The sequence below is a fragment of the Castor canadensis genome, chromosome 10 (genome assembly GCF_047511655.1).
Source record: "Castor canadensis chromosome 10, mCasCan1.hap1v2, whole genome shotgun sequence".
Taxonomy (NCBI): Eukaryota; Metazoa; Chordata; class Mammalia; order Rodentia; family Castoridae; genus Castor; species Castor canadensis.
In genome coordinates, this window is record NC_133395.1 from 99,439,218 (window position 1) to 99,457,013 (window position 17,796).

Sequence of the window (17,796 nt, forward strand, 5' to 3'; positions counted from 1 at the left end):
AAGAGGAAAGATACAGTTTTAAATGCCATATTTCTGCTTAAATGTAGATTGAAAAATTACTGGTTTTATGTTTGCCTTTCAACAAAACCTATAACTAGGATATTCTTTAGAATATTTGAGGCTTCAAAAATTTTGAATGATGAATTTTATTATCTTTAAAGTTGCAGGTGTGAATATGTATTGGCTTTTGTTAATTTTCTTTCAATTAGAATACAACTTATATGATTCGGAGGTCAGATTGTCTATTACTTCCTGTGTCAGTTAGACTAAGGGTCAGTGACACATAGAACAAAAATAAAAGTGGCATTTATTTATTTATTGGCAGTACTGGGGTTTTAATGCAAGGCTTTGTGCTTGCTAGGGAGGTGCTCTACTACTGAAGCCATGCCTCCATCCCTTTTTGCTTTGGATATCTTTCGGATAGGGTCTCACATTTTTGGGTGGGTCCAGCGTTGAACTGTAATCATCCTGCCTACGTCTCCAGCATAGCTGACATTACAGAAATGAACCATTGTGCCCATCTTGTTTGTTGAGATGGGGGTCTCACTAACTTTTTGACTGGGCTGGCCTTAAATTGTGATCCTCCAGATCTCTGCCTCCTAGCTGGAATTACAGGTGTGTGCCACCCTTCGGAGTCCATGTCCACTGTCTGGACATTCTTAACCTGGAGTCACTTCCACTCCAAGAGACATTTTTTCAATGTCTGAGTCATAACTAAAGGGGCTATTGCTGGCATCCAATAGGTAGAAGACTAAGAAGATATAAAGTATCTTGTATTTGCAGGATTTCCCCTACAAAAAGAATTTTTATGCCCTAAATGTCAGTGTTTCCAAGGTTTAGAGATCCTGCCTTAAACAAGCTAACCTTTATTCATACTGTGTTATGATAAGATACGTAAGGTTTCACAAAATTCTGTCATTATATACCTATGTTGTAAGTTGATTTATATACTTGAATCAGTTTTTAAATAATGAATGATTCATTTTCAGAAGTGAAAGTTACACCATTTAAAATCCTTTTTTTATTTTTATTATTGTTGTACTGCGGGTACACTGTGACATTACAAAAGCTCTTAACAACATATCATAGTAGAATTCACCCTCTCCATCATCCTCCCTATCTCCCCCCTCTGCTGGAATAGTTTCAAATTTTTATAAGTGGTGGTTTTCATTCTATGCTACTAGTATGTGCTGGTAATTGTAAAATGCAGTTTCCAGTAAGGCAGATGTCTTGTCAGTTTAAGATGTTGTATAGTGATGGATCCCCCTGGGACCGTTGTGGGGAAAGTAATCTCCTGATGTCTGTGCTCTAAGGAGGCTGAACGAATGCTTCAAGATGACCATGACACAGTGCATCTGCCATTTGAAGGAGGAAGTCTCTTGCAAATTCCAGTGAAGGCCCTAAAATATAGGTGAGACACAACTGTATTTTATAAAATGTGTTTTAGATCTTTGTCATGTGTATGAATAAGCCATGTAATGCTTCCTTAATGATTTCTGTTTTTTAAAAATATGGTAAAGTCTGAGCCTCGAACATCACCTATAGGGATACTTTGCTCATTTTGAAAAGATGTCTATTTGTCCATTCCCACCCAGGTCATAAGCAGAAATGAGGGAAAAGCTGGTCTTGGACACCCACCTTAAACTAAACTGTCTCTTTGCCAAGTCAGCAAGAGTTCCTTATCTTCCTTCATTCTGTCTCACTTGAGCTTTTCGGTCTTCATTGGGCTGCTAGAGAATAAGAAAATTGTGATCCGTTTTCTTCCAGTGTCTACTTATGTTTATGGATCCTAGCTCCCCAAGCTTCTAAAGATGTGAATGGCCCCTGACAGTGAAGATTCATGTGGAAAAAATAGTAACAGGTTTCATGGATAACTTATTTTGGTAATTTATACTTAATCAAATTTAAAGATACTGAAGCTAGGAGATGAAAACTTTTTTGTAGTTTTAAAACATTACAAGCCTATGTCGTTTGAGTAATAAATTGGTGGGACTGGGGTTTGAACTCAGGGCTCTGTGCTTGCAAATCAGTCACTCTACCCCTTGAGCCACATCTCCAGTTCATTTTGCTCTGATTATTTTGGAGATGGAATTTTGTGAACTGTTTGCTCAGGCTAGCCTCTAACCACAATCTTCCTGATCTTAACCTCCCAAGGCTTCATCTCTGACTAGGTATTTACCTTACAGAATTCAGTTTTAGAATGTTTATAGGTTCCTTCAGTAATTGGTTGGTGGAATATGTTCATTGGTATTTAACTTTCTTCAATTTAATAAATTTTATTTTGCATTTGTAAGTATAGTTTTTACAGTCATGTTTAGATTTATACATGTTAACTTTGTTAAATGAATCGATCAAGTAATTTTCTTCTGTACCTTACTTTTTGCTATTACCATTGGTCTTACTGTTTTATTTGTTCATGATTTTCCCTTAAGTCTTTATATATTTTAAGTTAATTGCCAAATATAGACATTTTAATATATCCAACTACCATGCACTGCTGTGTTGTGTTTTGTAAATGGGTATTAAGTGAGCTATCAGCATCATTGATATACCTGTTTAAAGAGTAGGAACCACCAAGATGGTTTAGTGATTCTCACGATTTGCTGGATTATTTACCTCTTAATTTCTGTCCTGCTCCATTCCTTTCTCAGTGTGATTATAGATGAACCACCACAATAAATGGAAGCTGTACCATCTTGTATTTGGTAAAAAAGAAGGAATTTACGAGTTTTTCCTTTTTTCTTTTAAGTGATTGTGTGAGTCATGAATACTGCTGCTTTGCTTAATGATTTGAATATTAAGAATGCCAAGAAATTGCTAACTTAAATAGCTTTGAATTGCTTGCCATGAAGATCAAATGAGCTAGTACATGAAAGCATTTGGAACATGCAAAACTATAAAATAAAAGAAGAAGAGAATTTATATAATACAGGCACAGTTTTCCCATACTCTTTTATTTTATGTAAAATAACATGTATTCTTCCAAAATTGTTTATTTCTACTAGTAGGAAGTTCTTATCAGAGGATAGTTAGAAGCTAGGCACTTTGTCAGGAATTCTTCTCTTCAGTTATTTGAATTTGCTCAACAAAGTGAATAAATCTTGCATCAGGGTGAGCATAGTTGCAGGTTGAGTGGCTCTGCCATTGTGAACTTGGATGTTCGGATTTTGTGTACTTTGAAAAAAGTGACTTGGTGAAGGTTTAGCAACCATTCCTAGGGACTTCTCGGTGGCTATGTCATATGTCTTTGCAGCCTTTAACATTTTAAACACCATTCTGATTTAAAGAATGAAGCAAGCTAGCACTTTTTAACTCACTGCTATTTATTCATTTGCAACATAGAAACTGTTAACATTGTTATTTTAACAAGGTATAATTTGACATTTGTATTTGTAGCTTGTTTGCATGAAGTATTTTTCTTTTGGTAAAGAAAAAGGGCTTTTAATTATTTCTACTAAGCTTACGTTTTTTTCATATTACTTGTGACTGTGCCAGTTGAGTGGTATTTAAAAGCTGTTTTTTGTTATCTGTTGAAATGTTTCCAGAACGTTGTTTTCATTGTAAAGTGTCATCTTCCCCAGCATTTTTTAAAGCAAACGCTTTTTTTAATAGTTTTTTCTTATATATTGAAGGTATTTTTAATGTTTTCTGATTAACTTCATGCTATATTTTTAGATTTATAAGCTCACTAATTATGTTTTATTATTTCAACAATATCTGTATAACCAAGATGATCAGAGGGGCATCATTGCTAGAATTCTCCTTAAGTTCCAAATCAAATTCTGAGGCAAAGTTCCATAAGTAAATTTCGTTAATCTAATTAGTGTTACTCTTAGTTTTGATTGTAATGGAAGGTGTAATTCTCTAAGGTTTTTATAACAAAGTCATTATGATAGCTTTGATGCAGTTTGGTTGGTTTAAATGGATGGCAAGGAGTTTTTCAATTTTAAGTTGATCAAAGCCAGTAATTATTAGCTAATAAGAATGACAGTATTAATGCTTTTGCATATACTGAATACTAACCAAAAAGTGTGTTTGTTCTTCAGTATTGATCCCTCAATTGTTAACATATCAGATGAAATGGCCAAAACTGCACAGTGGAAGGCACTTTCCATGAATACTGAGAATGCCAAAGTAACCAGATCTAACACGAGGTAGTTGTAACTATTTATGCATTTTCTATCACCAGTCTTCAGTTTACTGAGAGACTATCACATTTAACTTAATTTACTTCATCGGTATTCTCCTTTCTTGACAAATCAGCTGTCCTTTCTTCCCCACTTCTTTCCCTCTGTCCATCATTTTTCTCTCACTGTGACCAGGTATAGGTGATAATTATGCTTGGTAGTTTTTTAAAGTTATACTTGTAGATTTCAAAAAAGAATTTGAGCTATTTTATAATAAATCTTATAGAATAATATAGAGTATATTATATAAAAGATGAAAAACGATAGAAAGATAATTATTAGGCATTAAAAAATACTGTAATTGAACATCACCTCCATCATGCTTTCTTTGGTCCAAGAAAAAAGAAAAACACAGTTTTCCTTTTGTGTTTTGTCTTGTTTTTTTAGTGTGTCATTTCTCCAGGAGAGATAAATGTTTTCCCTGAAGTTATTTGGAAGAAATTTATTTCATTGATATAGTAACCATTAGGCTTTATAATGAACCATGTGTTGAAGCTTATGTAACCTTCCTTATATTACTTGTTATGTAACACTTGTTCCTTGACTTCAAAGCCTGAGACCTCAGGAATTCTGTTTTCATAATCATTGGAATTTTAGTCCTTAGGTCTCTTTGGAAGTGAGATGTTGTCCTACAAGTTACTCAGGCATCATATTCAACTGATATTTTGGGAGGGGTTATAGCTTCATTCAGGTGCTATGTTGGGTGTTGGGATACTCTGCTCGGACATTTGATTGAAGCCTTTCCAGGCAGGTGGCCACAGAACTGTTTCTGTTTAGTTAATGTTTTTCTAAGCTCTGCCTTGTGATAATAATTGATTAGTATTTTCTTGATATTTCTCTTTCCTCCTCTTTTTCCTTAATCTTTACCATCATGTTTTTCTTTTCTGTCATTTCTTGAGTTTGAATTTTCTGAACTGGGCTGTTTAACTTTTAAAATTTCTATCTTTAGTCTGTATGGTTTGTTACCTTGGATCATTCGGTACAGCCAGAATTTCACTGTTCTTTTTTCATTCTTACTTATTTTTCACATTCTGTCAGCTCCCTTGACTCAGATTGTTAATATTAAGTTACAATTAAAAATAAAGACCTGCCTAGTGTGGTGGTTCATGTCTGTAATCCCAGCCATGAGGGAGAATGTGTTTGTGGGGGGAGGGGGCTAGCTCTGTTTGAGACTGGCCCTGGCAAAATCATGAGACCCTGTCTGAAAAATAAACTGAAGCAAAAAGGGCTGGAAACATGCTCTAGTGGTAGAGTGCTCAAGTTCTTGGTCATAAGTTCAAACCCCAGAGTTGCCCCCAAAAAGGCCTTACAATAATATTGACATATCTTTAGTACTTCTGCCTTTCACTTGGGTTGCCCTGCTATTAAAAACTCACATGAGAATAAAGAGTATGTCTTGGTTCTGTCATTTAAAAGAAAAGTGTTTGGGAGATCTTCCCTTCAGTTTGTCTGAAGAAGGCAGCAAACTGTAGTGTATTTTTATTCTTTGTGAAATTTTCAAAACCCACATATTTGTCTTACAGCTAAAATCAGCCAATCAAATGCATATGCATGGAGCAATTGTGTTTGTTATATATAACCTTCAAAAAATAGAACAGGTGTTTTGGTCCTACATATGTGAACCAAATTTGTCACCTTTGTAAGAAATTATTTGGTGCTTATATTTACAAAGACTCATGGACTAGAGATGCAGCTTAGAGGGAGAGCAATTGCAGGCACAAAGTTTCAGCACTGCAAAAAGAAAAAAGAAACATCTAAAATGTATTGTCAGTAAAATTAAATAAAGCAGCCATAAACTGTCTTAACAAGCACCTCTAGTTTTAAGAAACACATGAATTTAAATACAAAACATAAAATTAAAAAAAAATTAAACATGTGCCTTTCCAGTTAACTTTAAGGATACTAAAACTCTCAAATTATAATAGTAAGTCATGTTAGTACTGTTAGTAATTATCAAAGGTGTGGTGTAGTTTGGTTATTCTATTCGCTGTCTAGAAATGACCTGCTTTCATTCCATTGAAAGTGTTATTCCTGTCTTAATAAATTTTACTATCACTTTTACTACCAAAAAAAAAAAAAGGTTTAATGAAATTAATCATTATAGACCTGGACTGTGTCCCATATTCAGGAGCCCTTACTTTAGCAAGTGCTAGGCCCTGGGTTCAGTCCCCAGTACCACAGGGGGTATGGTCATTGTTGCCCTGTTTAGAATCTAGAATTTGTTCTTTTAAGAATCAATTTTTCTCATTCTTTTAAACAGCCCCGAAAAGCCTGTGAGTGTGACAATAAATTTCGAAGGTGAACCATCAAAGAAGTACATGGATGCTGAAACTTCATTGTAGAATTGAACCAAGAGGAATTATATAGATATATAACTACATCCATATCTATAATGTGTGTGTGTCAGTGTCACTATGTATAGCAATATTGTATGTCATGCTATTTATACATGACTACTGGGTTTTTGAAGTAGTATCTAAAGTTTGTTATGAGCACCTTGGAGACTGTATGGTCTCTTAGAAATGTAGGTACATGGCTCTTATTATTCAAATATTTATTCTGTTGAAAACAGTTTTTCTACTTTGCAATAGAAGGATATGGAGAATACATTCAGTCTGCTTTCTTAAGTATCTTTGTTCATCAGTGGCAATTATACCAACCTTAAGTGATACATACTTATTACATGTATTTATAATTTTTAATTTTTACTTGAGTTTTAAAAGTTTTCATGTTATTTCACATTTGTTACTCTTCATACCGATGATGTGCAAGAAACAATGTGTCGTGGCTCCTCTGTTTCATTTATGTAGACGTCTGTTGCACTTCACAAGTGATACATCTCTTAGTGAATGGAGAAGAGTGGGGACTTTCTAGATAGGAGCTATAGTTTTTAACCTTTATGTTTTAGGAATATTTTTAAATTTTACAACTTCCATATCTAGGTTTCCATTCTGATAGGCAAGTGAAATTGTAGGTGATTTATAATTTACTCATACCAGTCATGACTTCTTGAATTTTAGAAGCTATAAAACGCCAGTTTGCAATAAATTTTGTTACCTTTCTAGAAATATTTTCTGAATACTCATGCATTTTTAGAAGTCATCTGTCCCAGTCTGTTCTTTGCTGTTGCTTTCTTCTACTTGAAATGGTTTAGTTTTTATCAGGTTCAATTTCTTGATTTATTTTTCTGTTTCAAGTAGTGTCATTAAATAATCAGGAGTCAGAATTTGATCAGTATTATTTTATTAAGAATTTTGTTTCATTTTCTGTTATTCTTTATGTTATATAGATTTTAATAGGTTGTTACCCACAATCTCATTTTAAAATATTTTAATTGATAACTGCTTAAATTTCATATAAACATTTGAAAAGGTAACAAATTGTTAATGTAAATACTTGGTGCTCGCTCACATTTATGTTTAAGATCTGAGCACATATGACAGATTTTACATCTTTGATATAAAGCACTGCCATATTTGTATTTTAAAAGGAAACCAGACATTTTATGATGGCATTCTTCCTATTCTGTATTAACGTTTGTTTTTTCAGTCTTTTCGAATTACTTTTTTAATTTCTAGCAAATTGTCTTAGTCGTTTTTTATATACTCTTAGCTCTCTACAAAGTAAATGTTCTTGTTAAGCCTGTAGGACTGGATGAATGGGGTTCTGCAATTGATTTGGCCAGAGAATACAAAGTTTATGTGACTATTGAGAAACCACAGAAATACTCGAGATGGTGACATGAATGTTAGGATGAGAATTTTAATGAAACTCCAGGGTCCTCTTTAGTCATTTATACTTAAAAAACAAAAGTATGAGGAAATTGATCTTAAAGAAGATCATGAGAAGTGCCAAAAGCTGATGTTTTTGTAGTTCTGAAGTGTTTTTAATCTTATTGTAAATTACATAATAATAATGACATTTCTCCATCTGAGGCCATAGTCTGTCTAGTTCAATTAATAGATTCAACCTCTGCCTCAGATACAAAGTTAGGAATGTAGCTGCTTTTGTTTAGGAAAGGTAGTTGCCATATTTGGCACTGCCTGGAAAGAGCTCTAGCGTCTGTTGGCACCTGATGAAGAGCATTACCCGTGGTGCTCACCAGTGTTTATGAGCTTCTGTGTAAGCGATGCCTGTTCACCCCTATCAGCAGAGTCATTTCCAAAGTCCCCAGTGTTCGCTGCTATTTTTTAAACTCCCCTGATGTTCCTGAACAATAGGATCTCCTTACACCATATCGTGTGTGGACATCAAAGGATTAACAACTGTAGTTATTTTACTGAAGGTGATTTTAAGATTTAAGCCGAAAACTACCTGGTATCATAGTGTTTCTGTGATTTTATTTAATTATGTATAGTAGTTATCCAGAGCCAGAAAAACCATGATTTTGACTTGCAGAAATGTTTCAGTGTGTTTCTGATTATTAATGGTTTCTGCTTTCTTTTGACTACTTTATTTACAAAATGATCTGATATGACTACTCCATTGAAGAGCAAAGGTAACTCATGTTTAAGCAATTAACTGCTTGTTCTAATTGGTTATGATAATTTCTCCCACTATTTTTGAAAATATCAATCATGGATAGCATGCATTGCAAGACAGTGAAAAATGTAATTTACATAGTGATTTTTAAATGTTGCCTTACACAGGTGGATATGGGCAGTAGTAGTTGCTATGTGCAGATTTACCTCAAGGTGCAAAATAATTAAACCTGTAATACTCCATTTACAAGATGAGATCACATGAATAACGCAGCACTTTTGCAGATGCCTTGATTTTCAGAATGGAGCTTAGTGCTACTGAACACCCCGGCCACAGAGCCGCCTCAGGATATTCTATTCTCCACCCTATTTTATTTATTTATAATGTCTGTTTACAAAGGATCTAGTAAGTCCTAATGTAGACCATCTGAAATTCACTTTCTCTTGATTGCTGTTTCATTCTAAAGTAGCAGCTTTTGAGAAAATAATGAACTAGCTTCCTTATGATAAAAGGATAATTCTATATATTTTAAAAGTAATACTAGATGTGAGGAAGTGAAGCACAGTTGTTCTAGAGCATACTGTGTGCTTGTGTGTGTACAGTGTGTGTGTGTGTGTGTGTGTGTGTGTGTGTGTGAACTTGTCAGTCTTAAATATCTTATAGTTCTTTAAAGCTGTTGTGTACCAATGTTCATATTTGCCAAGTCTTCTATAAGACATGTGGGATGAAACTTTGTGTGCTCATGCATGTATTTATAAAGGAGATTGGTTTTTACCACTCAGAATTACTTTTTTTTTTCCCTTCAACCAAAAACCATTTCTGTCTGAGTGTAAGAGGTTTTTAACTCAAGGCAGGCTCAGAACTCTGTGAAAAGAAAGGTGGTCTCTGTCGCCAGAGCTTTGTACTGATGCGCGTCAGTTCTGTGAACACGCTCAGCAGTTACAGTGCTCAGATTCTACATGTGTATGCATCGGCATAACATGGTATTTCAAACATGTTTATTTCAAATAAATTAATTTTTGAAAATTATTTATGTAGATTACATCATTATTGTATGCAGTGCAAATATGTGAAATACCTTCGTTTACTCCAACAATTATTTATTTTTAGAAAGTAAATTTAAAGGCTTTAAGTATATTCAAGGTTTAAAATAGTGTTCAAATTGGCAATTTTAATGTAAAAATCTAACTTTTCTGAAAGCAAAATGTCAATTATAGAAAACCATAGTTGGAAATGAAATTGTCTAAATATTTAAAATTTTTTAAATAATTAGCACATACTTGGACTAATTGTTAAGCTTTGTTTTCTTTTAATCATAGTTTTTGCACATTGTTTTTGTTTTTGTGCTGTGGCTTTTCCTTTTGTTGCTTTATTATTCAAGGTTTTTGTTTTTGCAGGGTCTGCCAGAAGGGTGTCTTCCAATATTAACTACGTTTCAATAAAATTAAATTTTATTGTTCATTTATGTAATACTTGATACCTTGGTGTAATTTCACACAACAGTTACAATTTCTATAATTTTTATAATTACAGTGATATTTTCTTTTGTAATAAAATCCAAAGTACATCACACATTAAATCGGAGAACTGATGTCTTTCATTTACATGAAGTCTACATCCAAGTCTATAATGTGAACAATCCTGCCTTTCAAATTTGTTTCATAATTGTTAGAAGAAAACTATTTTTTCATAGATGTTATTGATGTTGAAAGAGCAATAAAAGTCTACTTAATAACTTGTAATAGCCATTGTCTTTACTTTGTACCTCAATAGAAGAGCTTCCTATCTTCCTCAGCTTGAGATGGGGGAGAGGAGGAAAGAAAATAAGTGGCTTCTACTTCCTGCTTCCATTATTTGTGTGCTTTAGTAGAGAAGATGAGAGAGAGACAAGGTGAAACAAAATAGTATGTTTCACAGGAAGGTAAAATAGGTCATGTCGGGGGATTGGTATCAGTGGGATGGGGGGGGGTGTAGGGAAATAGTATAAGATAGTGAAAACGGTGGAAATGTTATGTACTCATATGTAAATGGAAAAATGAGACCTGTTGAAACTACTCCTGGAAATGGGGGGGGTGGGGTAAAGGAAAATGCTGGAGAGGGAGAATTCAACTTTGATACATTGTAAGAACTTTAAAAATGTACCCCCAGTACAACAATAATATGATAATTTAAAAAATAGTGTATCATGATGCTGTTTTGATAATTAAGAAATACTAAAATAAAGCCCTTTAAAAAGTGCTGGTCCAGTTTTTTTTTTAACTGTTTTAAGACTAGAAGCTTTTGCTTTATGATGTGCAGTAATTTGAATAATAACCCTGACCTCACAGACCCAAGGCTCGGTTTTCTTTAATTGTTAATGGCTAATTATAAACTTATCCTTACTAGTAAATAGCTTTCATATGGCACATGTACAACACTTCCCTGTTTTCTCACTGAGAAGCTTTTTACTTCCCGTGAATTTGGTAACCTTTGAAAGATGGAGGAAAGATGCTTAGGGGCTTTGGAAATTTCAAGTGAAAGTTTCATTTACATTTATTTTAGGGAGTATTTTTTTATCAACTTATATTATCTAAAGATTTATTAATAAAGTAATATAAGCTGTCACTATTTTACCAGCAGCAGGTGAAGAGGAAATGAAAACATGAGTTTGTCACTAAAGTCTGTCTGATCTCTTGAGATAATCAGTTCTTTCATGACTGGCCTTTACATTCCTATTTCTATGCTTTTAATGAAAGTATTTGGAAAACTTCTCTTTCTGCTTCTCTGCTTTTCTTTCAAAGCACAATTTACTTCAGATTCTATTGAGCTTTGTGCTTTTAGCCTATAAGATCATTGCCATTGTTTTTCTTAGTCCTGTGTGTGTGTGTGTGTGTGTGTGTGTGTGTACCATTGGGTCCACAGGCATTGTAGGAATCATCTATTTCAATACATAAAGACTATTAAGAAAGCTACAGAGGGGTTTCAGGTCCCATTGGTTTTGGAGTATTAGATCTCATTGGTTTGAGTCCTAAAACAAAAGTTGTCAGCCTTGTGCAAGCATGACCCCTTTGGAACCCTACATACCAGTTTGGACCTGTAACATTTGGAGATAATCGTGCACCCCTCTCCTACAGCCAGTATCTTTCGTGCCTTGTGTCTTCCATAAAACTTTCAGGTTACATCCAGAGAAGGCAAAAACATCCACTTAAGATTTTTATTTTTCAGAGAAGTAGGAAGGCGGTAGGCAGATTTGTGTGTGTGCTGCTGAATAGTAGTAGAATTTGGGTCATTTTAATTCACTGCATTTTGATTGCGTGTATAGAGTATTTTTCCACATCAGTCTTCCTGCCTTTTTGTTTTTTGCTTGGTAGCATTAATCATGATAGTTTTATTGTCTTTGAGGTTTAATTCTGTATATTCACTTGAGTTTGACTTTCACCTCACCTCTACATTCCTGAAACAGGACAGTACTTTTTTTAAGGAGGAAAAAATACTTTAGTTGCACAAACCCAATTTTATCCCATTTGGCCTGCTTATTATTCAAGCAGAGAAAGGTACACTGCCTTTTTATTGAAGTCTCGTGTGCGTTCCAAGTGTGACATGGCGATGCATTTAGGGTGACATTAAGGTAACATTAGAGTGACATTAAGGTGGGATTGAGTGGAGCCTGTACTTGAAGACATCAGGGACCATCCTTGTGGCTAAGGTCTGGCTCAAGTCACTAGGTTCCCCACCCCTGCCCTTCCTAGCTGTGTCATGTTGGGCTGCTTAGGCAATTTCTTGTTTACAACTCTACATGAGAATGAAAAGTAATGACTAGCATTAATGTGAAGAGTAGGTGAAATAATAGGTAATTTGGAATAGGACCTGCATAAAATTGGAGCACTCAAGGTTTGATACTCATTGTTTTAAATACTCCATGATGTGCAGTGTCCTTTTCAGGTTTTAATACAGTTAAAAATTTTTTATTCACAAAGTTTCTATGCAGACCTTTACAATAATGAGAATTGACTTGCCCAAGAGTTGTATGGTACCAAGTTCTTCAGTCCTAGGTCACATACATTGCCTGACCTACCATGTGCTTGAGTGGTCTTGTGCCATATAAAAGATACTTAACATGTTGCATTGATCCTTTTCAAACTAAGTCTTCCTCTTTGTGATTGATTTTTAGCCCATAATAATCCCTGAAACACTCCAAAGATCAAACTGCTCTTACCCACCCACCGTGTTTCTGATGCTAAGTTAGGGCATCTAACCTGTGTAATCACTACCTGGTTCCTGCCTCTGTGCTTTGGGGCGGACCCAGAACGTTCTTTGGTTGCTATGGCAACTGTGGCAGGCGTCACCCGTCGCTATGGTGCCAAGCACTTTGCAGCATAGCCGTTCCCGATTGGCTGAGCTGCCCTGGCGAGGCGGAGGAACCAGTGTCGGTGTTGGCTCAGCGGTCGCCGGTTGGAGGCCCACAGGAGGATTTGATTGAAAAACCGACGGTGCCCTCGCCGGGGTTGCGGGGCCTTGTGTTGAAGAGGGGAAGACCATGAAGACGACCCGGGGGCTGGCCTGAGGGGGAACGTTCCTCCGCGCGGGGAGGTGAGTGGCAGGCCAGGTTGTGGAGGTGGGAGGTGGAGGGCGGGGACCACAGACCCTCGTAGGCGCGGTTACGACTTCTGTTCCTAGCAGGTTCCCCTCTGCATCCCCCAATCACACAGCAGGCATAACCTCAGCTGGTGTCTAGAAGCCTCCATCTCCAGCCTAGGCCGTCCCCCTAAACCTCAAGCAGCCCTGCGTGCCATCCTACCTCACACCCACACCCCCCACACCCACGCCACCAGAGTCACCTCTCTTTGGCACCACCATCTATTCAGTTATCAAAAGCCTCATTCCCGACACCGCCTTTCCCCCCAAATTCCCATCAATTATCAAGGTTACCCCCTACTTAATAGATGGTGAATCGCTTTGCGCATCATCATTCTTACCATCTCACAAAATCCACTAGTCTCTTGGTTAAATTTAACACCTATCCTGCTTCTGTGATTATAGTCTGACCCTATCTAATGCACTTTCCTCACCATTGTTAGACTAGTGTTTTTAATCTTAAAGTCCTGCCAATATTCCCCATTACTCTAATTCAGTCTTTAGTTTAAATCTCCATTAGCGGTTCCATCTTCGTTTTTCCCAGAACACACCACGCTGTCTCCTTGTGAGGTTATTTCCCTGGTTTAGCATGGACTCCCTTTTTTGCACATGCCCCCCCACCGTCCCCCAAACTCCCCATTCGCTATTCATTGTGTGTTGCCTGATTCTTTTCTGCTTCTTCCTATAGACCCTTCTCTGTGAAGGCAGAGGATGTGTTTGTCTTACTCACCATTCAGCTTAGCTCCTTATCAGGATGTAGCACGTGCTCAGCAAATGACTGTACAAAGAATGAATTTCTAAATGTGAAGTTATTATTTTCACAGCAATCTTATTAGTTCAGAAAAGTCAGAAATCACCTTTGACCAATAAAGCTTTTGCTTACAAAAGAATTAAAACATGTATTAGCATATCATAGTTGTTCAGGGGGATACATTGTGATATTTACATATGTGCTTACAGTATCTCTTAGTGAGATTCCCCTCCTCCATGGTTCTCCTTCTTCCCCCTTCTCCCTTCTTAGAACAATTTCAACAGGTTTCATTCTTCTATTTTCATATATGAATGCAAAATACATCCACCATATTCACCCTCATTCCCCCTTGTGCCCACCCACCTTCCACTGGTACCCACCCCCAGAAAAGACCTATATAAAAGATAAATGCTGAATTTACAGATTTTACTTTAATTTCAAGACCCTTAGTGGTTAGAAAGAAACTGTGCTTCAATTCACAATCTCATTCATGCCATGGTGATGGCATGAGTATGGTTTGCAAGAACTGAGTTTCAGAGTCATAGGGTTTGAGTCCTAGATCTACATCTTAACTCTGAAGTTTATAACAAATTACCAGCCTCTAATTAGCTTTTTCACCTGGTACAGTGGGCTTGTAATAACACCTACCTCATAGGATTCTCTTTTTAATTTTTTTGGCAGTACTGGGGTTTCAACTCAGTGTTTCATACTTGCTAGACAGGCCTTCTACCACTTGAGCCACTCTGCCAGCCCTATAGGATTCTCTTAAAGATTAAATGTGCATAATCTACACCAGTTGCATAGCACCTTATAGTCAGAATGTAGGAGCTGTGAAATTTCTTGGTCAGCTCACGAAAGGTGAAAGTAAATCTTTTGATAAAGTCAAGAGCAATTTGTATGGCATTATCTTGCCACTCTCCTACTTGGGTGTGAACTTTGTATGTGGCAACAGCTCTGATATGGGGAACAGACTTGCTCATTCAGTGAGTATTTATTAACCATTTCATGGGCCCAGGCAAGAGTGATTCAAAAGAAAAGGCAACCAATAAAACATTTAGGAGGCGAAAGAAGGGCCTGGAACTCTCTGCCTGCCAGTGCCAGCCAGGCTTAGAGACTGAAGTCAGAGGATCTGAGCTGTACACTTGGATAAGCAGAGGAGACCTTCAATAAGCATTTACTGAATAAATACTGTGTATTTTATTCAGCAGTGTACAAAACAAAGGCACTATTCTGCTGGGAAGAGGTGCAAAACTATAGTCCCAATACTTGGGAGGCTGAGGGCAGGAGGATCTTGAATTCAAGACCAGCCAGGGCTACATAGACTCTGTTTCAAAATGCTGAAAGCCAAACTAAAACAAACAATTCTCTTGTAACTACTCTGGGAAACAGTAGAGCAGAGGTCCAGAGGTCAAGGCCTTCAGACCAGATTGCCTGTTTTTCAAGTCCTAGCTCCCGCACTCCCAGATATGGCAAGTTACTTAGACTTTTTGCAGCTCAATTTTCCTCACCTGTAAAATGGAGTCGTTGTGAACATTCCATAATTAACATAGACAAACCTCTTTGACTATTGATGCACCTACAGGAAGTATACATAAGTGTTGGGTATTTGTATTAAGTTCTACTTAAGGGAGAGAGATAAGTAAGCAGGTATAAATAAAGCAGGATGAGGAAATAGAAATTGTTGAGATTAGTGAAGACGAGTCAGAACATGTTAGTTAAGACTTGGGAATGAGTCTTACAGTTTTGTAAGATTTGCTCTTCCTGAGGAAAGTAAACTTCAAGCATAGTCATGTATGTGCCTGACATGTATCAAGATTTAAAAAAAAAAAACCGCTGAACAAAATGCATTCTTTCTCATTTCGTAAAATAATTACTCATATTTTTATGTCTGACTTCCTCTCACTTCAGCTAAAATCTGCAGAGTCCTCACAAGTATCCTATACTCAAGAGCTTATTAAATCTCACATTAAGATGCTTTTTGTGGTGTACCAGGGTTGAACGTAGGCCTTGCTACTGTTTGAGTATGGCCCCGGCTGAGGACTCTTTATAACACACATGAGTTCTGGCTTTAAAAGCGTTAGCACAATCAAAGTGACAAAAACAGACTGTGAAAACCCTTCCTATAAAAATTAAAATAAAAAGTAGAGGCTGGCCCAATAAAGCCCAGCAACTGTAGCACTGACCTTGGTCCATCAGAATTTAGCATATTTTGCCAAAGACCAGAAATTGTTAATTAGTTTGAAAAAAAAAGTGTGTATGCAGTAATATTTGATTATTAACATCTATAAAATTCACTTAGACAAATAAAGTACTGGGTAAATGTCACCAATAAGTGAGAATATAGTATTAGATTAATGGGGAGGAAGCCTTTGTCTGTCTTCAAATGCCTGCTCTGCCACTTACAGCTGTGTGACCTAGACAAATGATTTAGCTTCTCTGTGCCATCTTCCTCATCTGCAAAATGGTTACACTAATGGTCACCACCTTATAGACTTGTTATTAATTATATTAGGTAATGTATGGAAAGCATTTATAATGGTTCAGCACAGGGTAACTACCACGTAAAGTTTTGCTCTTATCATTATTAGTAGTAAGAGATCTTGGCCAAGTTATTTTCATTTTTAGTGCCTCAGTTTCTTCACCTGTAAGCTGGGATACTGTACTACACTACCTCACTCCTTTACAGGGTTGTTTTGAGGATTAAATGAATATTTTTTTAAAGTTAAAATTAAGACTTTGTGATATTGAAATCTTTTTCTCATTTTTATGTCCAGTATTTCTCACCAATGAGTTAAAGTCAGTGAATATAGATAAATTATTTAAGATAAGCACAGCTCTTCAAATTGAAGTAATGACTTTACAGTGACACTATTTATTGTAGGCATCATAGCATTAACTTACATTTGTAAAGCCATTGGTAGTTTAAAAGGGTTTCATTGTACTTTGTCCTGACTACCACCTTATCACAGGAGGAATGTTATTTCCAGTTTTTGGCAAAAGAGGAAACTGATAATCAGAGAGATCCAGGGACACTTCCAAGGTCGTTGAGTGGGCAAGTGGAAACCAGGTGTTCTACCACCATCCTTTCTTCTCACCATTTCCCTGTGGTCTGACCAAAAGAATCGTTGTTGACAAACTTGCAAATTCACGGAGGTGGTGACTGGGCACTCATATAATGTTCACATGTGAGCCACACTTGCTGAGATGGATCTACTCATTTTTCCTTTAGGGAATTGTGCCGTCCTGTTCAGAATATTGAGGTTGTCTGTGTTTAACAAGAATGCAGTAGTAGAGTCCTGTGGCTTCCTTGTATTTATAGAGAGATACAGACAATCTAACATTCTGTAATCACCGAATAGAGCAAAGTTATTTGGGGTGTTTTATTTTTGATTTTGGTGGCGCTGGAACTTCAACTCAGGGCCTTGCACTTCCCAGGCGGGTGCTCTACCACTGGAGCCACCCTCAACCTGCTTTTGCTTTAGTTATTTTTTGATAGAGTTGGGATGACCTCAAACAATGATCCTCCTACCTATACTTCCTTTGTAACTGGGATTAGAGGACTGTACCACCCACATTTGGCTCATTTGTTGAGATGTAGGAGGGTCTCACTAACTTTTTCCCCAGGCTGATCTTGAACTGTGATCCTCCTAATTTCCACCTCCAGAGTAGCTGGGATAGATGTGAGCCACCATGCCTGGCCTCATTTGCTGATTTAAAAAATCATCATTGCTCACCATATATAAGTAATGATAGTTCGGTTAT

At 36.5% G+C, this 17,796-nt stretch overlaps 2 protein-coding genes across 21 annotated transcripts in view; both read left to right on the forward strand.

The window, feature by feature from the left end:
- Slc4a7 (solute carrier family 4 member 7) overlaps positions 1-10,411 on the forward strand; it is a 92,213-nt gene extending 81,802 nt beyond the window's left edge. For 6 of the 12 annotated variants that reach the window (XM_074043765.1, XM_074043767.1, XM_074043764.1 and 3 more), the window contains 3 exons: positions 1,314-1,411; positions 4,047-4,157; positions 6,448-10,411. In XM_074043765.1, coding sequence (XP_073899866.1) covers positions 1,314-1,411; positions 4,047-4,157; positions 6,448-6,529 — 291 coding nt within the window. In that variant the 3' untranslated portion in view covers positions 6,530-10,411. The remainder of the gene's footprint in view (positions 1-1,313; positions 1,412-4,046; positions 4,158-6,447) is intronic. The other 6 variants (XM_020185742.2, XM_074043768.1, XM_020185747.2 and 3 more) reach the window with 2 other exon arrangements.
- Positions 10,412-12,957: 2,546 nt separating this feature from the next.
- The window catches only part of Nek10 (NIMA related kinase 10), a 260,109-nt gene continuing 255,270 nt past the window's right edge, over positions 12,958-17,796 (forward strand). For 3 of the 9 annotated variants that reach the window (XM_074043773.1, XM_074043776.1, XM_074043774.1), the window contains exon 1: positions 12,959-13,238. The gene's annotated coding sequence lies outside the window, so the exon portion shown is untranslated. Of the gene's footprint in view, positions 13,239-17,796 lie in introns of all 9 variants that reach the window. The other 6 variants (XM_074043775.1, XM_074043779.1, XR_012436303.1 and 3 more) reach the window with 4 other exon arrangements.